General features: G+C 37.0%; 1 protein-coding gene across 2 annotated transcripts in view; it reads right to left on the bottom strand.

The window, feature by feature from the left end:
* Window positions 1-26,960, bottom strand: part of CNTN6 (contactin 6) — a 322,024-nt gene that overhangs the window by 106,651 nt on the left and 188,413 nt on the right. For both annotated transcript variants that reach the window (XM_027523249.1, XM_027523250.1), the window contains exons 6-7: window positions 9,079-9,282; window positions 7,351-7,453 (exon numbers count right to left, since the gene is read on the bottom strand). In XM_027523249.1, coding sequence (XP_027379050.1) covers window positions 7,351-7,453; window positions 9,079-9,282 — 307 coding nt within the window. The remainder of the gene's footprint in view (window positions 1-7,350; window positions 7,454-9,078; window positions 9,283-26,960) is intronic.

Genomic DNA, 26,960 nt, shown 5'->3' with positions numbered 1-26,960 from the left:
GAATTATCAAAAACTTTAATATATAAAATTAAACTTGTTATTTGCTGCAATATTAGTAATTGCAGAGTACTATCCATAATTTTACTATCCATAATTACTATCCCTAATGAAATATCCATAATTTCATTCTCAGATAACATCTTTTTTACCTTTTTGCTGAAAATTTTCAAGCCTTTTAAAGGAAAACATTTACAGAACTGAGGGCTAACTGCATCTGCACATGGAGAATTAATTTGTATATTAAAAAGATAATTTGATGTAAGTATCAAATGGCTAAAAGCATGAGTTTTGGAGTCAGAATCAATGATTTTTAATTTGAATTGCAAATTTAAAACTTATATATATCAATTATTTCATCTCTCAAACTTCACCTTTTTACTTTCAAAATTAGCCTTAAAAAAAAAAAATCTGGAATTTAGCACTGTTGGATTAACTGGACCTGCATTTACTCTCCTGCCAGAAACCATTAGAAAACTGGACAAATATAATGGGAAACAAACCTGATTCCAGGGAAGTAACATTGGGCAGCATAAAACTATGATCCCTAAAGGATGGGAAATGTACGAAGTAAGCCATGGATATCCCAGGTTTTTACCTCCAGGCACTTTCCAGAACACTGAATGAAGAAGCAAGCATAAATAAGACAAGACTACATTCATCACTGAGTTAGGAGACACAAGGTGCCTGAAGTGGCTGGGATTGCAGAGCAGAGTATCAGAGACAATGGGACTAGAAAAAGAAAGTGCTCCAGAAATCTGCATAAGAATGAGAAATGAGGCTGGGCAAAGAACAATTTTCAGGGCACAAACAGGGCTAAAAGATGTTAGAGTTCTAACATGCTAGAGAAGAGAGATAGTAAACATTTAGAGCATTTGATAGGAAGAAACATCTTAGAAATAAACTAGCCTTAGACTAACATCTACTCCATACTCAAGGAAGTTTAAAAATAAGCTACAGAAAGGTCAAGCAGATTCACTACAACTTAATTCCTATCAATAAAATCCAATACTTGAAAAAATACACAACAATCCAGCTTTTAACAACATAATATTTATTATATCTCTAATTAAATTAAATTATTAGATAGCCTGAAAAGCATAAAAAAATAGGAATCATGATTAAAAGCAAAAACAGTCAACAGAAACAGATCCATAAATTATTGAGATTTTAAACTTAGCTAACACGGACATTCATATATCAATAGGTCTTCTGAATAAATAGCTAGGGGTTATAGGTAAAGAAACTGCAGACCTCAATCTCTAATTAAGAGAGTCTCTAGGGAAACCTGAAGATAACGGAAAACAGAAAGAAAAACAAGAGGGAGTTTCAGCCTCTGAAACCACAGCTATGGCAAACAGTAAACACAGCCTAACTCCTTGCCAGATAAACATAGAAGTTTACACTAAAATCCAGAGTAAAATCACTTACTTTTACCTATTACATCCTACTAGGTTTTTAACAACAACAAAAATATATAAAAGGCCAGTTAAAATGTACACTCTGCAGAGAAAAGCAAACAGTGGAACCAAACTCAAATACGGCAAATATTTTTAAATTATCACATTGGGAATTTGAAACTATTAAAATTAATATGTTAAGGGCTCTAATGGAAAAAGCAGACAGCATGAAAGAACAGAGGATTGATGTAGCAGGAAAACAAAAGAAATTCTAAGAAAGGATCAAAAGGAAGAGATAGATATAAAAACACTGTAATGTAAATGAGAATGTCTTTGATAGGTTTACCAGTAGACTGAGCATGAGGAAAGAGTAAGTGAATGAGAAGAAATGTCAATGGAAAAATCCCAAATTAAAATGTGAAGAGAAAGAAAGAAAGAATGGAATATCCAGGAACTGGGGGAACTACAAATGGTGAAACAGATGTCTAATGGGAACACCAGAAGGAGAGCAAAGAGAGAAATGAACAGAATAAATATTTGAAGTAAGAATGACTGGAAATTTTCCAAAATTAGTGACAGTTACCAAACCACAGACCTAGGAAGCTCAGAGGCCAATTAGCAAGATAAATTCCAAAATAATCTGCCCATTCAAGAGAAGGAATATTCCCAGGATAAAGGGAATTATTTCCTAGCTACTTAGGAAATATTTCCACAAATATTTCATGAAAACCAGTCTGTATTTCAGGAACTGTTTAAAGTCCTTTAAAAAAAATGGTGAATATGATGTGGGAATGACTTATGTTATTTTGTGTGTGTGTGTGTGTGTGTTCCTCTTTCTTATTCACCTACTAATTTCCTTACCCCCCCTCTACTTCAACTCCTTTCTCATTAACTAAAATATATAAACCTTAGTTTAATGAATGTATAATTTATAGCATAAACAGTAGTCAGTAATTAGTTAGCAAAAGTGTTTAGAAACATTGATGTATAGAACAGTCTTTTGGACTCTGTGGGAGAGGGAGAGGGTGGGATGATTTGGGAGAATGGCATTGAAGTATGTATAATATCATATATGAAATGAGTCGCCAGTCCAGGTTTGATGCACGATACTGGATGCTTGGGGCTGGTGCACTGGGATGACCCAGAGGGATGGTACGGGGAGGGAGGAGGGAGGAGGGAGGAAGGTTCAGGTTGGGGAACACGTGTATACCTGTGGCGGATTCATGTTGATGTATGGCAAAACCAATACAATATTGTAAAGTTAAATAAAATAAAATTAAAAACAAAAAACATTGTTGATAAGAGAAAGAACTCTTGATTTTATTCCTCACTGAACCAATTAGCTTTTTCAGTTTGGGGTGTATCCAACTTACTACAGAGAAGTGTTGTACCTCAGAAGGTGAATGAGGAGATTTAAAAGGATTTGTGCAAAGCAGTCGCAACATTGTTTGGAACATATTGGTTTGAAAAAAATATAACAAAATCAAGTATTGCATGCAATATTTTTATAAAGAGTTGTCAGAGAACATGATTTATAATTATCATTCAATAGTTTGTAAAACACTTGGCAATAGACCTGCAAATAGATATTTATCATTTAAAAGAGGGGTTGATTTTGCTCTTTTCAGATTGTTAATTATGTTTATCAATTAATTAATTTTCTAGGGAGTGCATTGTTTGTGTGTATGTTAATGCTGCAAATTCAGAAAAGTCAGTAGAGTATTTGGTAAATGTCCACTGCAGAGGGCACAGGCAGTAAAAAGTCTTTTTTGTTAGTAGCTAACATTTTCAGGAGAAGGCAATGGCAACCCACTCCAGCACTCTTGCCTGGCAAATCCCACGGACGGAGGAGCCTGGTAGGCTGCAGTCCATGGGGTCGCTAGGAGTTGGACAGGACTGAGCGACTTCACTTTCATGCACTGGAGAAGGCAATGGCAACCCACTCCAGTGTTCTTGCCTGGAGAATCCCAGGGACGGGAGAGCCTGGTGGGCTGCCGTCTCTGGGGTCGCACAGAGTCCGACACGAATGAAGCGACTTAGCAGCAGCAGCTAACATTTGCATAATATTTTCCAAATATATAAAGGATTTTCATCTACATTCTGTTCATCTGAAGAAATGAAAACTATGTCTGCACTTCAGTTACACAGAATACATGTTTCTTACGCAGAACGTTTTAACACTACCATTATGTCCTTGTGGATGCTTCAGACTTTCCATTTTAACACTGAGGCATTTCAATTCCATTTTAACAATAGCTTTGATAAATATAATCTCAACAATGATTAACTTTGTCAGATAAAATGTTATGGGACATACTCCACTAAATCAATTATTTCCTTGACGATTTTCTAAGAGGTACAGTGAAGCAATTCTCATCATTTTCCCATTCTTCCTTAATTTTATTTCATGTGCATCAGCTCTTTTATATACAAACTTAACAATGAACATACACTTTATCATTGAGGGATTTTTATTTTGTACATCATATTTGCCATATTTTTACATATCTTTACACTGTAATCTTCAAAACAATACAGGAGATAGATATCATTTTAATCTTTTTTGCATGAGGATATGGAAATTCATAACAGTTAAGAAGGATGCTTGTCGATTGTTAGACAACTCTTGAGAAAACTGAGAGTTCAATCTGCCTCCTCTAACTTGGAGAGCAGTTATCTTAACCATTTACTCAAAAGTTTCTAAGTTCAGAATTTAAAATCAGGTGAGACTAAATTTTAAGTGTCCTTTCTTTCTTATCAAAAGCATGAAGCTGAACCAGTTACTTATATCCTTTGATCCTCATCATCTTCCTCAAATATAAAAAAAATATGAGGTACCCTGCACAACTAAGAGGATTAGGCATATCATATAAATTCTTAGCTATAAATGATTAGCACATGAAATTTATTTACATGAGATTCTTGAGAACTAGCATCAATCTTTTTCATTTATTAATTATGTGAGTATTTTTTAAATTACAGTAACTATATTTCCTGATGCTAAACATGATAGAATAAACTATTAATATTCTTTTCAGATACTATTTTTCATTGGTTTTCTTTTATAAATAAATCAACAAATTTTCAAAGTATTTTGCTGTTATTTTATGGTGTTTTATATACTTTAATTTCTGAGAAAGCTTGAAAATGGTGAAAGTTCATCATATCTTTCAAGGCAAATAAACAAAAACTGACAAAACTCCCAATTGTCAGTCTCTTAAAATAATTTAAACAATCTATAATTATTTATTGAACAAATACTATGGGGCCAGATGTGTAAAATTCAACAGTCCATGAGCTGAGAATTTCCAGGTATTCAAGCTAGATTTAGAAAAGGCAGAGGAACCAGAGATCAAATTGCCAACATCCATTGGATCATAGAAAAAGCAAGAGAATTCCAGAAAAACATCTACTTCTGCTTTATTGACTACACTAAGCTTTTGACTGTGTGGATCACAACAAACTGTGGAAAATTCTTATAGAGATGGGAATACCAGACCACCTTCCTTGCTCTTGAGAATTCTGTATGCAGGTCAAAAAGAAACAGTTAGAACTCGACATGGAACAATGGACTGGTTTCAAATTTGGAAAGGAGTACATTAAGACTGTGTATTGTCACCCTGCTTATTTAATTTTTAATGCAGAGAACATGATGCAAAATACTGGGGGGTTGGATGAAGCTCAAGCTGAAATCAAGATTGCTGGGAGAAATATCAATAACCTCAGACATGCAGATGACACCATCCTTATGGCAAAAAGTGAAGAACTAAAGAGCCTCTTGATGAAAGTAAAAGAGGAGAGTTAAAAATCTGGCTTAAAATTCAACACTCAAAAATGAAGATCATGGCAACTGGTCTCATCATTTCATGGCAAATAGATGGGGAAACAATGGAAACAGAGGCAGACTTTATTTTGGGGGGCTCCAAAATCACTGCAGATGGTGACTGCAACCTTGAAATCAAAAGATGCTTGCTCCTTGGGAGAAAAGCTATGACCAACCTAGACAGCACATTAAGAAGCAGAGACGCTACTTTGCCAACAGAGGTCCATCTAGTCAAAGCTATGGTTTTTCCAGTAGTCGTGTATGGATGTTCAACCATGAAGAAAGGTGAACACTGAAGAACTGATGCTTTTGCACTCTGTGTTTTTGGAGAAGACTCTTGAGAGTCTCTTGAAGTGTAAGGAGACCAAACCAGTTATCCTAGAGGATATCCTGAATATTCATTGGAAGGACTGATGCTGAAGCTGAAATTCCAATACTTTGGCCACCTGATGCGAAGAACGGACTCATTAGAAAAGACCCTGATGCTGGAAAAGATTGAAGGCAGGAGGAGAAGGGGACAACAGAGGATGAGATGGTTGGATGGCATCACCGACTCAATGGACACGAGTTTGAGCAAGCTCCCGAAGTTGGTGATGGGACAAGGAATCCTGGCATGATTCAGTCCGTGGTCTCGCAAAGACTCAGACACAACTGAGCAACTGAACTGACAGTCAATTCTGATTCTTTGCGACCCTGTGGACTGTAGCCTGCCAGGCTCCTCTGTCCACAGGATTCTCTAGGCAAGAATAGTGGAGTGGGTTGCAATTTCCTCTTCCAGTGGATCTTCCCAGTCCAGGGATTGAACCCATATCTCCTGCTGCTCTTGCATTGCAGGCAGATTCTTTACCACTCAGCCACTAGGGAAACAGAGCCAAATAATGCTGATTACAAAATATTTAGTAACCAGCATTATTTGGATTGGGCTTCCCCTCTGGCTCAGTGGTGAAGAATCCCATCTGCAATCCAGGAAATGTAGAAGATATTGGTTCCATCCCTGGGTGTGGAAGATCCACTGGAGGAGGAAATGGCAACTTGTTCCAGTATTCTTGCTGGCAAATTCCATGGACAGAGAAGCCTGGCAGTCTACACTCCTTAGTGCTGGAAAGAGTCGGACACCACTGAGCATGCACACAGAAACGAACAAACATTATTTGGATTGCTTGGCATATTTGCTTAATAATAGGATGAAGACTTTTAAGGATGTTTCCCATAGTTTTGAATGTAAATCATTATTTCTGAATATGAGGCCCACATGAGGAATAGATTCTGGATTTATAGGAAGCACTTAAAAGTGGTGCTGAGAGTAAAGTCTCTTACTATTCAAAGTATATTCTATAGGCAAGAAGAATCACTATTACCTAGGAGTTTGTTGGAAATGAAGAAATCAGATAGCACACCAAATCTATTGAATCTCAATTTAGCTATCCCCCAGATAATTCATATATATATTAATATTTTAAAGTGGAATTTTATCACTTTGTTACTTGGTTACTGGTGTTTATGGGTGTCAAAATGAAGTTTTAATATTGCTAAAATGCAGTTCTGAACATTCCATGAAAAAAAAATATATATGTAGCTGGATTTAAAGCTTTCCAAACTTATTGCTTATAAACACTTATCTGAGTAGTAAAGCAAAATGCTTCCCCTACCAGGACAGGTTTGGCTCAATTCTAATTATCCACTATGAACAATGGCCTTTAATTTGCCTTATTTTGGAAACTAGCTGTGCAGGTTTTTCATTTACAAGAGTTGTTGATTAATTAAGCAAGGAGACACTCCAGGTAATATATTTCTGGATGTACAAGAAAATAGAGTAAAGGATACATCAAAAATTTAGTGACCTGCTTGCCATCTTATGCAAGCTCACTTATCACTTTGCAATGTGCTGCCTAAGTGGCTTACACTGTGCTTAAACTAGAGTAAATATTGGCCCATTTGGCAGAATCATCTCCCCAATCATTTTTAGAGCATTAATATTAGACATGTTTATTTAAAGTCCAATCAGAAAGTTCCCCTTTTGCCCAGCTTTTAAAATGTTTGCTGATTTACCTATAGGGCAACATTTGAATACCAAAATATTTTTTTGTTTGTATTAATTAAAACAATTAGAAAAAGAAAAAACAACCTTACTTTCCAAGGGCAAAGCATTCCAGTTTTACAGATGAATCCTTTGCAGCTTGAATAGTTTCAGGAAAACGCACTTCAATCTTCGGTTCATATTCCCCCATCACACCTGTTAAATACCAAAAGAGCTAGCAGCATTTCTAAAGAACAGAGATTTTCTATGAAGCAAATGCTTTAGTTATCAAAATGTGATTATTCTGTTCTTTAGTTAACAATATTTTTCTATACTGATGGTGAATGATGGAGAGCATCACTTCATGATGCTGTTTAAAAAAATTAGTTCATCCCTCTCTCCCCTAAAAAAGAAATACCTAAGATATAATACCAAAATATCAGAATAAATGCATTCCAAATTTCCCTGTATTCCACAAGAGCATCTTAAAAATAAAATAAATTCTTTTATAAAATAAAAATACTTCCTTTTTTAGAACTTAATCATTCTAAACATTCGAAGAGGCTGTGGTTGAAAAGACAGAGTACTACTTCATTCAAATAAATTGGTAAATTTTATTTTTTCTATTTCCTTGACATGTGATATTTCTTGAGTGACTACTTTTAGAAGAGATTTTTTTTAGTACTATGTATGATGCTTTTGTATATTTTTACCATAAATGTAGTGAAAAGAATAGAGGAGATGGAATAATGAAGGAATTAAGAAGAGAAGTTAAGAAAGTAGGTAGATAGGGAGGAAAAAGGCCAATATGATAGTTTCTATGCATATTACTGGCTTAGGAGCTCTTGTGATCATGAACAGAGCACTCACTGAAGGGGAGAAATTGGACTTAAGAATAAGTCCAGTGGTTGATGAATTCTAAATTAAGACCATGCAAATATATTTGAATAGTTAGTGATTATAAAAGCTCTGTCATAAGAACTCCCTGTATGGAGCTAATTCCATGATTCTGTTAGCCATCATTAAATTATATTCCTGCTTTTCTTGAACTTAGAGAGGAGAAAAACTCTATAGACGTATTACAAGTCCAGAATCTGATCAGAAAACGCATCAACAGATATTTCCATCTTTACATTTACCACTGTGAATATTTAATTAAAGAATCAACTAGAGGATTCTTCTACTTTGATGACTTTCTTAGGTTTTCTAGCTCTAAATCTTGTACCAGCTATGGCTTGACTAAACTCCAAAATCATCAGAGACCAATCTAAATTATGTTTCTTGGAGAAATATAATTAGTATGAATTTTGTGTTTCATTTTTCTTTGGAATGCTCATTATTAATGTTGACTTGATTTACTTTCCTTGGATGTGAATTGTTTTCCTGCCTTGCCAACTAGGAAATAAAAGGGTGAACAAAAGAGACAAATACGGAAAAGAAAGTGGTGTTAAAGAAAAGCTGTATCATATGTTCATCAAAACTATATTAGGTGAATGAATCATTTTGTCAGCATTCACACATTCACACACACATAACTACTCTCTCAAACATTGTTTCTTTTTTAATAAAATATTTCTTAAACGAAGAAAGGATCTGTTTCAGATCCAGAGAGGAAGTGGCATAGCATTCTCAGAATCATCTGTACTATACCATGTGGATTAATTATATAGTTTTCTATTATTTTTGACAATATGTGATTTTTCATCATATTTGTGAATTAAACCTCAACTCCTAGATATTATGGCTCCACTGAAACAGAGGAAAGCAGAAAGTTCTACAGATATCCCCAAGTTTCAAAATTCACAGACAAAATTTATCCCTAAGATAACTCATCATCTTACCATCAGTGCGCTGTACTAATGGAGTGGGTGGTCCTTGAACACTTCTCTGGGCTTCTTTGTTTGTTATGAAGCAAGTGTAGTTGCCAACATCTGATGGCTCCACTTTGGCAATGTACAAGTTCCCTGTCTCTTGTGATACAAACCGTCTGTTGTCCTCTTGAACATATAAGGGGTTATCATTGAAAGTCCATGCATAAGATAAATCTGGAAACAGAATAAAATAAGTATTATCCTTACTGTATTCATTCTTATCTGAAAGTTCTGTGCCCTACTTCTCCATAAATAGAATACAACTGTGCCCCTCTTTGTCCAGTTTGTGCCTGTCATCCTGATGTAATTGTTTTATTTCTTTTTAATTAAGTATTTCCCAATTTGGATAATATGGTTTTCCTGTCCATCACTGGCTTTGTGTAATTAAAGATGTGATGGTGAGATGTCAAGGGAACAAGTAGATGAACTTATTAAGGAAAGCTATATGGTATAAAATATTATGGGCTCAAAATGTACACTTAATTTCTACATCAGTGCTCATATTAAAGCTGTGCTTCTCAATATGCAATCAGAAGGATGCTCATATTAACCATGTTTAGGGGTGTTTGCTAAAAATTTTACTTCAAGGTGTAAGTTCAGGGACCCTACCACTTGGAATCATTCATTCAATTATTACACAATTTCTGAACATCTCTTTTGTGACCATTTTTGGACTTAGAACACATCAAAGCAAAACCTGTGCCTTATAAAACTTCACCTAGTAAACTGATTACAACTAGTGTGGATAATCTCAGTGTGGGCTGATATGTGCTTTGGCAGAAGCATCAGAACCCAGATGAGGAGCTTAGAATGATCTGTGGTCAGAAAAGTCTTCTGAAAAGAAATCCATGCTCAATCTAGTAGGATGAATGGGAGCTATCCAGGCAACAGATTAACAAACCTTGCTCAGAGAACAAAAACGTGAAGATGAAAGAGAACATATCATTTTTGCTGAACATCAATCAACCTCTGGAAATCTTATATATAAATATGAATATAAATATATAGAGGCATATATAACTGATATAATTATCATGCTATAAAATGCACAAATCCTAAGTGTTCAGTTCAGTTAATTGTAACAATCTAAGCACTATGAAATCACCAGCCTAAAATAAATTATGGAACATTCCCATCTTTAGAAATTCTATTATGTCCTTATTTGTCAACCTCTACTGTTGTAACAACTACCAGAGTTCTATCATCATAGGTTATTGAATTTCATAAAAGCAGAATCAAACAGAATGCACTTCTTTTTGAACTTTTATATTGGAATCTAGTTGCTTAACAATGTTGTGTTAGTTGCAGGTGTACAGTAGAGTGATTCAGTTATACATGTAGCTATTCTTGTTATTTCAGAGTATTGAACAGAGTTACCTGTACTATATAGCAGGTCCTTGTTGATTATCTATTTTAAATATAGCAGTGTGCATATCAGCCTCCAACTCCCAATGTACTGCTTTGTGTCTGGTTTGTTTAATGTATCTTAATGTCCCCTATGTAGTTGTGACTATCAGTACTTCTTTTCTTTCTCTTGCTGAATGGAATTCCATTTTTATGAATATACCACAATGTGTTTGGCTGCTTTCCTGTTGAAGATTATTAGAATTGTTTCCATTTGGGGACCATTATATTGGGTTGGCCAAAAAGTTAGTTTGGGTTTTTCCATACGATGTTATGGAAAGCCCTCAATGACATTTTTGGCCAATCCAATGCATTAGGTTCATATAAACATTATTTTCTAAGACTGTCTGTGGACATTTTCACTTTTCTTTGTTAAGTCCCAAGACGTGAACTATAGGGTAGGTGTATGTTTTACTTAATTAAAAAAAAAAAAAACAACTACAAAAGAATTTTCCAGTTACACTAGTTGATATCTCCATCTGCAATATGTGAGAGTTAGCATTGGTGTACATCTCTGAAAAAACTATGTTGTCATTTTTTAAATTTTATCTAGATATCGTTGGGCAAGGGGGTTGCAGCTGGCACTAGTGGTAAAGAATCTGCCTTCCAATGCAGGAGATGCCAGAAATGAGGGTTCGATCCCTGAGTCGGGAAGATCCCCCTGGAGGAGGGCATGGCAAGCCTTCTTGCCTGGAGAATCCCATGGGCAGAGGAGGCTGGCGGGCCACAGTCCATGGGGTCACAAAGAATCAGAAATGACTGAAGTCACTTAGCCAGCATGCATCGTTGAGCAAAGGAAAATAGTCTCATGTATTAAGGTTTTGTAAGTGTGGTACTAATAAGGTTAAGAAATTGTATGTATTGTGAAAACTAGATACAAATGAACTTATGTCAAGGAAAGTGGAAGAACTTAACTGGTTCAAAAATGACCCCTTCCCCAAACATGTGGAAGATATAGATGCTGGGGTGAAAAGGGGAAATATACTAATGATGGTTGAAATGTCTTCAATTGTAGATGAACGTGGACATCACACATTTGGAAATCACAGTCACAGGAGAACAGTTAAAGCACCTGGGAGCCTCTTGTCCAGACAGAGGTCACAGTTCATGTTTGTCATCCGTACTTATGTTAAAACTAGTGCAGAAGCAAGACACGGCAGAGACAAAAAAGAAGAAATTGAAAGCTAATTATTTCTATAATGTTCTAGCAGTCCTCTTCAGATAGAAGCAGACAACCTGAAACATTCTTCATGAATAGAACTGATTTAAAATTCTCTAGAGGGATGATGAAGCAATATGCATTGAAAGCTATTTTGACCTTAAATCTGATCCATATACAAAAACTCTTGAGAAAATGCATGTGCGCTCTATTGTTTTAATCGTGTCTGACCTTAAAGATTAAATCGTGTTTTAATCTTTGTGACTTATAAACTATAACCTGCCAGGCTCCTCTGTCCGTGGGACTCTCCAGGCAAGAATACTGGAGTGGGTTGTCATGACCTCCTCCAGGGGATCTTCCCTGGAGGTCTTCCCAACCCAGGGAAGACCCAAACCTAGGTCTCTTAAGTCTCCTGTATTTCCTGCATTGCAGGTGGATTCTTTACTCACTAAGCCACCTGGGAAGGTGCTTGAGAAAGTGGAAATGTGTGAATTTTGGCATCTTTATCATCCCTTTCAAACTAGGAAAAAAAAACCAGGTAACACATTAACAATATACTTAGGGAACCAGATTCTTTTTAAAGAATGAAAGAAAAGAAGATAGAAAGGAGACAGAAGAAAATAATGAGTTTACAAAAAACAGACTAAATTAAATCACTTGTGTATTAAATTATATATTGTATTTGCAATGTATTAAATTCTGACAATTCATAAATTATTTCAGTAAGAATAAATTCATCTAAATAGCCAGAACTCTGGTATCATTCTCAGGAATGAAGAAGATGTGACAGAAATATATAACAAAGAGGATGAACAGCAACAAAAATGCCACTTAAGCATGAAATATAAAAATTCACAAAGTGTCATTAAGCCTATAAAATTAGTGTTCAAGAAGAAAAACAATCTAAGACATGTTATTACATGAAAAGTATATTGTAAATAAAAATGTTTAGTATGATCTCATAAAAATTATGCATTTACATGTATGAGAACTTATGGGTGTGTGTGTTTCTGCAAATTTTTAAATTTAAAAATCTAGGCATGTATACAGTGGCTTTCTCAAGAGAAGGGAAAGAAACACAGAAGACTTCTCTATGTAATTTGTGCCTGCCATATTTGAATATTTAATTATTATGTAATTGTGCAAATGGGAAAAATAAACAACAGGATGAATAATGTGCCAGGAAAACTAAAGACAAGAATGGGTTATCATTTATTAAAAAAAAAGATGGACAGTATTATTCTTTTAATGTTCTTTATTCTTACTCTGAACTAGTCAGACTGGAGTATTATGCTTTATTCAGAGCACATTAGGAAACTTGTTAAAGTGCAGATAGTTAATCCTACCCTAGCAATTTGTTTTATTAACATCTGAGTGAAGTACCATGGAATCTGTATTTTCAACAGCCTACAAATATCTTGCAGTTGAATTGTAATACTATGTTCAGAGTACCCATTATTGAGAGGGAACTGAAATCTCAAGTATATTGAGATAGATAGCCAAAATGTAGCCAAGTCCAGAAGTTAATACCAAAGAAAGTGGTAAGAACTTAGATTTTGACCCTGCAGGGCAGAAATGGAGAAAAATAACTGAGTTGTTTTCATAGGTCAAATGGCTATGACATTCACAAAGGGTTAAAAAAAAAAAAGTTCTCTCCATTGATGTCCAGAAGGCAAAAGTAGGACTTGTGGACATTATAGTATGCTGTTTGACTACATTAAGATACAGTGAAGATCAGTCCAAACTTTAGAGCTATACCAGCAGAAGACTTTGGAGATAATGAGTTTTCAATCATTAGAGATGATCGAGTAGAGAATGGATGAGAATTGCTTGAGGTGTTGCAAAAGAAGTTTATTTTTGCAGTGGATAGGAAGCTAAACCCATGTCTCTATGAATGGTTTACTCCACTCTCAACATTCCTTCGAGTTTTCTGAGTCTATGCTTTTAGTTTACTGTCTGAGACACCAGGGAAGCCCTTAAGGTCAACTATGCATAAATAAAATTCGCTTCTTTTTAAAATATGTTTTGACATTCTTGTCCCATTCCCAGGTATTGAATCTTTGTGTGTGTGTGTGTGTGTGTGTGTTTTTCTTGGCAAGTCCTTACTAGAGTCTTGTATCATTTCATATAGGCTCTTGTGTCTGAGTTTTTTTTGCTGATGTCCTTTGCTACTTCACTTCTAAGCCTGTTGCTCTGTCTTCACCAGAGAGATGCTCAAAGGGTTTTGTTTGAAACTGGAGAGCCACCTAGATAGTAAAATTTTTTTCAGTATAAAGAGGAGGGAAAAAATGTAGTTCAGGTTTCCCTGTTGTCAGTGACTCCATCTTTCGAACCTTCTGTGAAATAAAGACAAATCTTGAGCAAATTCCCAGGGCTCTGTTCAGCTTAGGTATCTTTCATCGATGCCTCTGTGGGAAGAGGAAAAAGTTCTAGCCCTCTGAAATCCAAAGCAACTCCTTTCGCTCAACAGAAATTACACATTGCCACTGGTGCTCAGGAAATCTTTGTATACTTTTACCCTATAATCTTGGGGCCAGAGACTATAATTTTCACCTCTCCCTAGGGGAATTCATTTTTACCTTACTACTAAAGCTTTCTAATCTGTTCCTACATGTAGTGTATCCTTCTTCAGTAGTGGGATATTTAGAAGCTACTTGAAGAATGTGTTCAGAAATAAGGAAGATGACATAAGGAATAATTTTGAAAAAATAGAAGCACTTGTTTCATACTTGTTTCATCATTCCTACAGTTTGTTTTGTGAGGTTAATTGGCTATTGCAAATATGCCTGCTACTACATATCCTTCCCTATAGGAAGGATACTGGAGCTAGGGGTATAAATGTAATTTCCCCAAATTATACTGTGAACATGTACAAAGGGATAGAACTTGAACCTTTGTCCTTCTAATGTCTAATCCTTCTTTCTTGCCATCAGACTTCCAAAATCCCAGCTCCCTGCATATCTGAGCCCTCTCACATCTAGGCCAGTTGTTCTTCACATTCCCTCCCCTATCATATTGCCCATCATGGGTTCGAATTCCTCAGAATCTTGTAGAATAAATGATTAACCTGCTATTCAAAATTACTCCAACAAGCTTATAGCTACTATTAACAGGGAAGAGAACACACTTGCAAAACCTGTAGTTAGTAATTCTCCTCTCTATGAAGGTCTCTCTAGAGCAGAGATTTTAAAACTTCAATGTGTATCACTATCACCTGGAGGACTTGGAAAACCATAAACTAATGAGTTTCTCAATCATTAGGTCTGAGGAGGGCCCAGAAAATTTGCATTGATAACAGATTCCCAGCGGGTGTTGGTAGTGAGGAAATTCTGCTTTGAAAATCATTGCTGGCAAAATTCAGTCTTCTCTGGGAGATCACACTAGGGAAGGCTTGATAGAATGGTGGTTACCTTGTATAGTTCCCTTCAGGTGGTGTGTAGGAAGTAGAAGAGTGTGTTCCTCGACTCACAGATTCATGGCATGTCTGGAATGGTAGGGACCTGAAATTTCTTCCAGCCCAACCCCCTCAGTTTACGGGCAAATAAGCAGAAAGGAAGACGACAGTAGCTCTGAGACTAGACTCCAGGTGTCCTTTTGCACCCTTCTGGGAACTAGTGAAGGTGCAAAGTTGCAAGCCCTTCCTGTCACCATTATTTTTCATCCTGCCCTGCTGCCTTCTCCCCACTGGCTGCCTTTTCCCATTCATCCAAACAGCCAGCCTGCAATGGGGGCCTTTATCTTTTTTTTTTTTTTCCCATCATCAGCCACTGCTGTGCTTAATTTGTATATTTTTTAATGGGGAAAGAAGAAAAATACCTTGCAAATTGGAAGTTTAAAATCCTTCCCATTTGGCTTTTCTTAATTAAATGTATAATTCATGAGCCACTTAAGTTGAAATCACTGAATTTTTAAATATTTTCTCCACCATCTATGACATTTATCTGTTATTAATGATTGTGATGTATTTTCCCTGTGATGATTCAGCATGAACATTAGAACTGAAGGATAATTGGTCTTCACTGAGCCATTGTCTGTAGTTTCACACTGACACCATCCTCTATAATTTTATTATTATTAGAAATGGAAGATCTGCAGTAAGCAATTGAATACCATCGGCTGCTCTGCCAAGCATACAAAAAATCCTATTTTCCCCAGAGCCTGATTATGTTTTGACATCTTTTATAGCCCTATATCTTGTACTCTGATATTGAAAATACAAACACAAAGATACATGCAAGTATACCCATTATATGGGATGTAATTTTTATTAGAGGGGAAGCATCTCATGGGAAAGAAACCCGTAAAAATAAACACCGACACTGAGAACTTCTACTGGCGCTATAGAAAGGGTCTCAAAATTGGTAGCATGTTTCTTGAGGTAGAAAATAAATGAGCAGAATAAAGAATCTGAAGCACAGTGCTCAGATTTAGTGGATAAATCCCCCCTTTGGAATATTCCGATATGAGTGTACTTTACTGCAAACCTTGTGTAGTGCTCCAGGGTTAAATGTGACTGGCTCTTAGGTGGTAAATCATGGTTATGCTAGCTCAGTGGTAAAGACCTAATCCAAGAAGAATAATTTCTTTTCTGGGTTGAAGTCATTGATATTGGTGCTGAGCAAGTTTATGATGCAAGCCAGAAAACTGGCCCAACACCTTTATAATCACTCCTAGTTGAGTTCCCATTTGTTCCACAATTACTGCTTGACCACCTAGACTTTATTAGATGCCTTTAGATTTACAACACCTCCTGTTTGGAATCATGGAGATGATTGCCTTTGTGCCCTACAAACAACCACTAAGTAAAGGCCCTCTGAGTTTCTAGGATTTGTTGTTAATGTTTAGTTGCTCAGTCATGTCCAACTCTTTTGTGATTCCATGGACTGTAGCCTGCCAGGGTCCTCTGTCCATGAGATTTCCCAGGCAAGAGTATTGGAGTGGATTGCCATTTTCTTCTCCAGGACAGACAGCCACTAAGTAAAGGCCCTCTGAGTTCCTATGGTTACTAGCTTCCAATGAATCCTAGGACAGCTTTGGTACTGGTAAATCCTTCCTGAAGAAGGAATGAAAACCCAGGCAACTTCTGAATAAATTTCAAGGTATGCTCCAATTCTAAGGAAGCCACGGTGAGTCATGGGGCAAAATACAGAAGGACTAGACTTGTTTCCTCCTCAGTTTCCATCCTCCATGGGTGAGCTTAAAATAGTGAACGTAAGACCTGGGCAATACCAGTGGATCTCCACCAGAGGTGAGTTTGATCATCTAGGGATATTTGTCAGTGTCTAGAGCCATTTTCTAAAGGAGGCAATGGCACCCCACTCCAGTACTCTTGCCTGGAAAATCCCATGGGCAGAGGAGCTTGGTAGGCTTCAGTCCATGGGGTCGCTAAAAGTTGGACATGACTGAGCGACTTCACTTTCACTTTTCATTTTCATGCATTGGAGAAGGAAATGGCAACCCACTCCAGTGTTCTTGCCTGGAGAATCCCAGGGATGGGGGAGCCTGGTGGGCTGTCATCTCTGGGGTCACAAGAGTCGGACACAACTGAAGCGACTTAGAAGCAGCAGCAGCAGAGCCATTTTCTCGTTCTTACAAGTGGAGAGTGAGTGCTACTCACATCAAGTGGGTACAGGCCAAGGATGCCATTAATATCTTAACAATGCACAGGATAAGTCTTGTGAAAAGAAATATCTTGTCCTAAGTTGTCAATAGTACCGATATTGAGAAACGCTGGGTTAAATAAGTGGTAATAGGCTGTATTTGGCCACCTGATGCGAAGAACTGACTCATTTGAAAAGACCCTGATGCTGGGAAAGATTGAAGGCAGAAGGAGAAGGGGACGACAGAGGATGAGATGGCTGGATGACATCACTGACTCAGTGGAAATGCGTTTGAGTAAATTCTGGGAGTCGGTGATGGACAGGGAAGCCTGGCATGCTGCGATTCTTGGGGTCGCAAAGAGTCGGACACGACTGAGTAACTGAACTGAACTGAACTGTGGTCAGATTATGCCAGACAAAATTAGGCAGGGGAAAAACTGCAGTGATATTTAGATACAATCCTTTGAATTCCAGACACACAATCTTGGCCAAGTTAGCACTAACCTCTTTAACACAGTTGCTCTATTTTAAATTGGAGAAATTTTTCTTGAAAGTATTACATGAGCTGGGGTATACCAAAGGCTGAGCTGAGCTCTCAGTGTATGAAAGTGAAATTATTAATCACTCAGTCGTGTCCAACTCTATGTGACCTCAGAGCCTGTAAGCCTTCCAGGCTTCTCTCCCCATGGAATTCTCAAGGCAAGAATACTGGACAGGGTAGCTATTCCTTCTCCAGGGAATCTTAATGACCCAGGGATCAAACCTGGGTCACTTGTATTGCAGGCGGATTCTTTACTGTCTGAATCACCAGGGAAACCCAAACTCCCAGTGTATAGTAGGTACTCATACATTTCCAACTGTGTGGCGTTAAATACTATTTACATAAGATGACTTCCAAATTTAGTTCTTCAGACCAGAACTTTCTGCCTACACATATCAGTTCAGCTGCCTATTGGAAGTTTTTGGTCTGAAGTTAGACATTTGTAAGTTAACACGTCTTAAAACAAATCCCTGATTTCCCTCACCCCAAAACCTGCTCCCCCTTTATTGACCTTATCCCTGTACATGGAACTTCATTCTTCCAACTGCTCAGTTTGGAGTTATCTTTTACACATGTCTTTATCTTAAAATCTACATTTAATCTTTCAGGAAGTTATTGCAGCTATACGCTCTAAATTTATCCTGAATATGGCTACTTTCCACCTGCCCACTGCTCTCATCCTGGCTTGAGTCACTATTAACTCTAACCTGAATCACTGTAATCGCTTTTTAAGTGGTTGTATGCTGACTATCATGTAGTGCATTTTAATTTCACTCAAAGGAAAATCCAAAGGCTGCAAAACATCTTGAGAGTAGTGCCTACATCTTCATCTACCCTCCTGTTTGCTCAGCTTTCTTCAGCCACACACGCCTCATTCCTGTTCTTCCATCATGTGGGACACAGTCCTACCCAAGACCTTTGTGCGTGCTGCTCCTACTCCCCAAACTGCTTTTCTCAGTGTCTCACCCATTCCTCTAGTTCTTTTCTCAAATGTCAGTGAAGGCTTCTTTGGTCTCTTAGTAGAAGACATCCCCATTCACTCCCTATGCTCTTTATTTTTCTCCCACGCTTTTATCATCATTGGCCATACTTATATTTTCTATTATAATTTTTACTGTAAGATTCATGGAGTGAAGGACTTTGTTGCTTTGTTCTCCACCATATCCCTAAACCTCAGTAAAATGAGTGGCCCTTAGTAAGTACATAATAAATATTCCTTGAGTGAATATATGGTAGAAGTTCAATAATGATGGTTATTATCACTATTATTATGCCAACAGGAAACTGTTGGGCATATTTACCTAAACATTTTACCCACTCAAGCAACATTCACAAGGAATATTGCCACTGCCAATTTGACCTACCTTCACCATTGTGATATATTTAGAAGTAGCAAAAACAAAAACAACAAAAAAACTAACTGGTAGGAAGAAGATATGAAAATTTAGCATGTTTTCTCAATAGGACAATATGATTGTCCTCTTTATTCTTGAACACAATTTTGAGACTTTGCTGAGAATGATTTTCAATTTAGTTTGAATCGTCAATATTTTTATTGACGCAAATACAGGTGCTGGGCTCAAACAGTACTGTTATCTTTCTACTACAGACATAGATGTTCCTAACTACTGGCATAAATCCAATTGTTCAACAAACCTAAAAGTTGTATCTGAGGAAAGAATGGAACATTTCCTCTAAAACAAATTTTAAACCTACGATTTTTATGAGCCCAGGATTGAGAGTTTTATATCCAGAAAATAAAGAGAAAGAATGTTGCTTTACTTTCAATATGATAAAACCGTGATTTCACAGTGAAGGTGATTTTAATTATTTTAGACAACATGCATCATTTCTATACCCTGTCATTTTTAAACAAAATTTCATGTGAGGCCAGACTCATTCACTGCATTCATGAAGATCTATTGACTGCTTATTTTCAGATTCATGCAATAGCTTTTGCTTCAAGAGTTTTATGTTCATTTTAAAAATTCAGAGGAAACTCCATTTTCAGTCCTGTTGCAAACTGACTTGTGCAGAATCTTTGTTACAGGTGATGAAGGATGTTAACAAAAGCTCACCCTTGAGCTGAGTGAGATCTCAAGAGGTAAAGACCTTTCTGCATAGCAGTTCAAAGGCCATTCCAAAGCTGTGACCCCCTCCCCCATATGAATAAGTAAAATAAATGTTATATTGCCATTTTTTGTCACATGAATCTGTGTTTCTAGGAATGACCTTAGAATTCTCTAAAGACATTGTGGAGGAAAGAAAAGGGTTTTATTTAGTTGAGTATCCAAATTTTAGTTCTGCCAAGAACCAAGAAGCTAAGTAAGAGAATTGTATTTTTCTGAAGTGTATATCCAAATTAAGGATAAAACATATAGCAGATAATGGAAGAGATTTTTAAATATTGTGTGAAGATAAATGAAGTCATAGACTACCAGCGAGAGAGTTTAGGAGAAAGGAAAATGAGGTCTAATGGGGAATTAAATGTTTCAATCCAGTGTGTTCTTTCCACCACACCTTCATTATAACTGACATTTCTCTGAAGTATTTTGAAGTCATATTTTAGGAGAACAGAAAGGAAGAATGAGTCCGTCTCTTCTGGCATATATTCAGTCACATTCAAGGAGCTTATCTCTGCTAAGGAAGTAGAATTATGGAAGAAAATACGCTTCTCTCCACAGAGTAAAGCAAATGGTTCCCGTTGTGTTTCCAAAAATCACATTTCTAAGAGATACAGCAGAACGCGCCAATTTTGTGTTCTGGTATTATTGCCTAGGCTTCTCTTCTTTTCCACTGTGGGTACCTTTCTGCTAAAATAAACTTTATCTGTAAATCCTCCCTTCCTGGGTCTGCATTTGTTGTTGCCTTAAAAATTGTCCATAAGAATGTCTACTGAGATATCCTGTCATTTATTTGAAAGAAAGGACATCCATATAACAGCATTGCTTCGGTTTGGCTTATGCTGATTATTCTACTGTTTCATTGAGTCGTGACCAATTATTTTCATGGGAAATCCATTTACACACTTTCTTTTGTTTGTTTGTTAGTTTGGGTCCTGAGTTATTCTTTGTTGGGTAAATGTCTAGTGTTCAGCCTAGTTGATATTTTTCTTACTGTCCCAAAGTTTTTTTAAAAACAATATATAAAACAGACTGAAATATATTTGACAGGCCTTGTTAAGAAAAAAAATGCAAGTATTTTGTGAACACATTAGAGAGAAAGCATGAAGAATTCAGGACGTTCTGATTTCACATTTAATATGATTTTTCACTTGTTACTGAACACCTTGAGGGACTCACTGCTGTGGACTAGGTACATAGACCATACATACCAGGTACACATACAACAGAACCAAATTTTCCAAAAAATGATATGAGAATTTCAGCTCATATGGCCTTCTAGAACTATGGAGTCTATAGCACCTTTCTCTATGAGAAGCTTTATTAACATTTACAGCGAGTCTTTGCTATTCACATACTGGATATAAGAATAAATTTGGCCTTGCCAACATTTACTCCATCTTGCCCTGCTGACTCTGTCTGTCCCAGTTGGTATACTTCTAGGGCATGTCTTTATGACTGCCAGGTGTGCAGGCAAATATGGAGCCTTTAGAGAGATGGAAATAAAGGAAGGAAAGTGAATTATGGCTGACAGAATTCTAAAATACCCCCCACTGACCCTTGCCCACCATCTGAGTATGATGGGATTTATGAATATGGTGAGCCCTCATGATTATGTTAGAATAGATGGCACACTTGACTTGGAAAAGTGGCTTTATCTTTGATGGTGCTGACCTATTCAGATGAGCCCTTTCTGGGACTGGATAGGGTTAGAGAGATTTGAATTATTATAGGGAACTGATGCACAGGAGATTCGCTGTTGCTGGTTTTGAAAATGTAGAGGCATGTGGCAAGAAGTGTGGGCAGCTTCTATAAAATGAGAGTGGCCCTTGACAGCTGACCAGAAAGGACATGGGGACCTTAGGCCTACAACTCTAAGGAAATGAATTCACCCAACCACCTGAATGAGCTTAGAATTATATATATATATAATATATATATATATTATATATATAATAAAAATACAATATATTTATTGTTTTATATATAAATAACAATATATATTATTATTATTTATATATTTATAAAATACAGTATAATATATATTATATATTATATTTATATATATATAAAATACAAGAAAATTACAGACAAAGATAGACAATGTCTGTATGTAGAGTTGGCCCACTTTCAACTAGCTGTCCACTAATGCAATTTAAAGCTTATCTGACAAATACATTCCTTTTCTTTCTTGAGGTTTTTCTTTGCACAATTCACCCTCACAAAAAGGTGAGGAAAAAAGAAAAATGAATTGTTTTAATGATGTAAAGACACTCTTAGGGCTTTTAGCAAACTTGGAGGTGTAAGATTCTTGAAACTAATAAATAAATTGAGGTTGAAGAATTAACCACAGAGTTTATCCACTGGCAATTTTTGAAGTCAGAAAGTTCTGGGTTGGAATCTTGTCTTTATTTACTAATTAAAAATTGATTTAGTCTGAGTCTCAGTGTTCTTATTTTAAAATTATTATTCTTAATTATTGGAATACTGGGAATGAGAAAATAAATGGAAAGCCTTATAGTGCTTGCTGAGGGTAACAATTCAACAACTGGTAGTTATTATTGCCATTATTAACATTTAATGAATCAATTACTCTATTAATACTTTAAAGAATTAATAATTCTTTGTATAATTGAGGCAAATGGTGTCAATAATCCCCTCAGTTTTGATCTGAGAGAGATATGAAGGAAAAATGAATAGTATTCCAGCATTCCTGTCATTGTAGATATGAGAAAGCCATGGCTCTTAGAAGAAAATCCTTATAATACCTGGATGAAGTCAATATTGATAAATGCCTTTGGAATCCTGCTAGAGCATTATATATTGCAAAACAGAATTCGGTATCAGTCAAATTTGTCATAATTTGTATGCAACAGGTACTCATTATTCAGTTATAACAGACTTAATTTCAGGTAGGTTTTGTATGTCTGTGAGTTAATTTCATGACATTAAACAGGCACTGTTAAAATGAAAGTTTTACATACTTGAAAAGTTTGATGCGTGAGGCAGGGCACTCAGGGCTGGTGCACTGGGATGACCCTGAGGGATGGGATGGGGAGGGGGGTGGGAAGGAGGGTCAGGATGGGGAACACATGTACACCCATGGCTGATTCATGTGAATGTATGGCAAAACCCACCACAATATTGTAATGTAATTAGCCTCCAATTAAAATTAAAAAAAAAAAAGATCAACATATACTTCTTCACTGGTAGGTGACAAGGTGACCAGGGAAATCTTCTCCTACTTTACTGCCTTTTAAAAATATAATGACATTCATTTAGAAATATTTTACATGTCTGCTGTTCCTATTTAGAGTAAAAAAGTTGAGACTAGTTGAACTAGTTGAAAAAGTTGAACTTTTTCAAACAAAGTTGAAACTAGTCTATGATTCTGTCAAGTCTCTTTGACCAATGTCAGAGTATAAAATGACATAGACCGACAGTACAAACAAACACGATTTGCATGATTTGTCTTAGATTATGGTACTGGAAAATAACCTTCCTAATGTTAAAAAATGGAGCCCCTGGTGGCTCAGATGGTAAAGAGTCTGCCTGCAGTGCGGGAGACTCAGGTTCGATCTCTGTGTCGGGAAGATCTCCTGGAGGTGGAAATGGCAACCCACTCCATTAGTCTTGCCTGGAGAATCCAATGGATGGAGGAGCCTGGCAGGCTACAGTCCATGGGGTCGCAAAGAGTTGGACACGACTGAGCGACTTCACTTTCACTTCTTTTTTAATTGTTAAAAAATAAGCACTATCAAATTTTTGTGTGCTCTGGAATAATATCATTTTATTAGGTAACGTTGAAAGTATTGTAACTCTTCCCTAATATTGCTAGTGAGCAAAGTGACATACCACTCTGTAATAATATTGAATAAAAATATTTCTAACTTCCAATTAGGGTTTGTATGTTTGTTTTTTTTCTTTTTGTGTTAGCATTTCACAAGATTGTATGATACTGAAAGTAATGGCAAAAATAACTTCAAGTTTGTGAAGGATCATAAATAATATTTGTTTTAATATTAGAAGAGAAGTTGTTTTCACTTATTTCTTAAAATTTGTCCATCTGTTTCCAAAAATCCTCGTGTTCTAAAGTGGAAATCAATTATAAGAGACATTGGTGGTTAGGATCTATCCAGGGTCTGGGACCCAGACTGCATGGATTTGATGTCTGGCTTCATGATTACAAGATTCATGACACTGGACCATTTACTTACCCTCTCTGTATCTTAGTATTCTCATCCATAAAACAAGAAACATCACAACCTAGATGCCCATCAGCAGATGAATGGATAAGAAAGCTATGGTACATATACACAATGGAGTATTACTCAGCCATTAAAAAGAATACATTTGAATCAGTTCTAATGAGATGGATGAAACTGGAACCTATTATACAGAGTGAAGTAAGCCAGAAAGAAAAACACCAATACAGTATACTAACGCATATATATGGAATTTAGAAAGATGGTAACAATAACCCTGTGTACGAGACTTCAAAAGAGACACCAATGTATAGATCAGTCTTATGGACTCTGTGGGAGAGGGAGAGGGTGGGGAGATTTGGGAGAATGGCATTGAAACATGTATATTATCATGTATGAAATGAGTCGCCAGTCCAGGTTCGATACACGGTACTGGATGCTTGGGCCTGGTACACTGGGAGGACCCAGAGGGAGGGTAGGGGAGGGAGGAGGGAGGAGGGTTCAGGATGGGGAACGCGGGTATACCTGTGGCAGATTCATTTCGATATTTGGCAAAACTAATACAATATTGTAAAGTTTAAAAATAAAATAAAATTTAAAAAAATAAATAAATAAAATAAAACTTTCCTATTTCCAGAAAAAAAAAAAAAAAGAAACATCATAGTATCTCCCTCGACTAGTAGTTCTACAGAATTAAAAATCTAAAACATATAAAGTATTTAGATCTGTACTGTGTAAGTACTTGCTATTATTATTAAATTAACTATAACATTACTTCAAAAAACTAAGATCATGGCATCTGGTCCCATCACTTCATGGCAAATAGATGGGGAAACAATGGAAACAGTGACATACTTTATTTTCATATAGTGATTTGGGGCTCCAAAATCACTGCTGATGGTGACTACAGCCATGAAATTAAAAGATGCTTGCTCCTTGGAAGAAAAGCTATGACCAACCTAGATAGCATATTAAAAAGCAGAGATATTACTTTGTCAACAAAGGTCTGTCTAGTCAAAGCTATGATTTTTCTAGTAGTCATGTATGGATGTGAGAGTTGGACTAGAAAGCTGAGCACCGAAGAGTTGATTCTTTTAAACTGTGGTGTTGGAGAAGACTCTTGAGAGTCCCTTGACTGCAAGAAGATCCAACTAGTCCATCGTAAAGGAAATCAGTCCTGAATATTCATTGGAAGGACTAATGCTAAAGCTGAAATTCCAATACTTTAGCCACCTGATGCTAAGAATGGACTCCTTGGAAAAGACCCTGATGCTGAGAAAAATTGAAGGCAGGAGGAGAAGGGGAGGACAGAGGACGAAATGTTTGGATGGCATCACTGACTTGATGGACATGAGTTTGAGCAGGCCTCGGGAGTTGGTAATGGACAGGGAAGCCTGGCATGCTGCAGTCCATGGGGTTGCAAAGAGTCAGACACGACTGAGCAACTGAACTGAACTGAACTATAACATGGTGTGGCTTTCCCCTCATAGCTCAGTTGGTAAAGGATCCATCTGCAATGCAGGAGACCCTGGTTCAATTTCTGGGTCGGGAAGATCCCCTGGAGAAGAGATAGGCTACCCACTCCAGTATTCTTGGGCTCCCCTTGTGGCTCAGCTGGAAGAATCCTCCTGCAATGTGGGAGACCTGGGTTGGATGTCTGTGTTGTGAAGATTCCCTGGAGACAGGAAAGGCTACCCACTCCAGTATTCTGGCCTGGAGAATTCCAGGGGCTGTATCCTCCATGAGGTCGCAAAGAGTAGGACACAACTAAGAGGCTTTCACTTTCATAACATAGTATGATATCGGATCGTACTAACTGAAATGACTTTATGGATATTTTTACACTGACTTCCTCCAGGATCACAGCTGGCTGAGAATCTACCAAATTGTACCAAACTCTCCAGATTTTAAGAAATTGCAAACCAGTGGGGTGAGAATCAGTGGGTGCTTTAGATCCCTGGCAACTGGATAGTTCACCAGTTAATCCAGATTCTTCCAAAGCAGAGAATAGCATTTACTGCTTGATTTTCACCATCATCAGGAGATAACCTGATTTGGTGTCCCGTAACATTTTCTTCCAATTAAAGGGGCAACTTTCCTCTTCCAATAGTTAGCATGAGGTTTCCAGAACAGCTGTTGAAATTTGCTTCTCCATGGAACCCAATAATTAAAATAAAATAACAGTCCTAGCTTTCTTTTTAAAATAAAAACCTGGCTGTTAAATTAATTGGTTTACATTCATTAGCTTGGGCTTCCCTGGTGGCTCAGATGGTAAAAGCATCTGCCCGCAATGCGGGAGACCAGGGTTCGATCCCTGGGTCAGGAAGAACCCCTGGAGAAGGGAATGGAAACCCACTCCGGTACTCTTACCTGGAAAATTTTATGGATGGAGGAATGAGTCGGACACGTGTCGCAAAGAGTCGGACACGACTGAGCAACTTCACTTTTCACAGTTTCATTAGCTCATTTAACACTCGTGACTGTCCTATAGTATAGGCATCAGTTAGTATCTCTACTTTACAGCTGAGTAAATTGAGCCTAAAAAGGTTAAACAAATCGTTCTTTGCCATGTAGGTTAACCACAGATTACAGCTGTGATCATTTCACTGCAAAGCCCCAACGCTCACACGTGTGTACAGGGCCATACTGCGTCTCTTTAAGGACATATCTGTTGAGTGAGTGATTGAATATGTTTTTAGAAGAAAAGACTTGGATTAGGACTTGATGCAGCAGGATGAGCCAGAAAAACTTTGATAGTCCCTTAGATTTGATGGAGGGCTACCACTGGCACTAAGGACTACTATGCCTACTTTATCCCCT

This window comes from Bos indicus x Bos taurus, chromosome 22, assembly GCF_003369695.1.
Source record: "Bos indicus x Bos taurus breed Angus x Brahman F1 hybrid chromosome 22, Bos_hybrid_MaternalHap_v2.0, whole genome shotgun sequence".
Classification (NCBI taxonomy): domain Eukaryota; kingdom Metazoa; phylum Chordata; class Mammalia; order Artiodactyla; family Bovidae; genus Bos; species Bos indicus x Bos taurus.
Note: the sequence above shows the minus strand (reverse complement) of the source record. Positions and strands in the feature narration are given on the sequence as shown.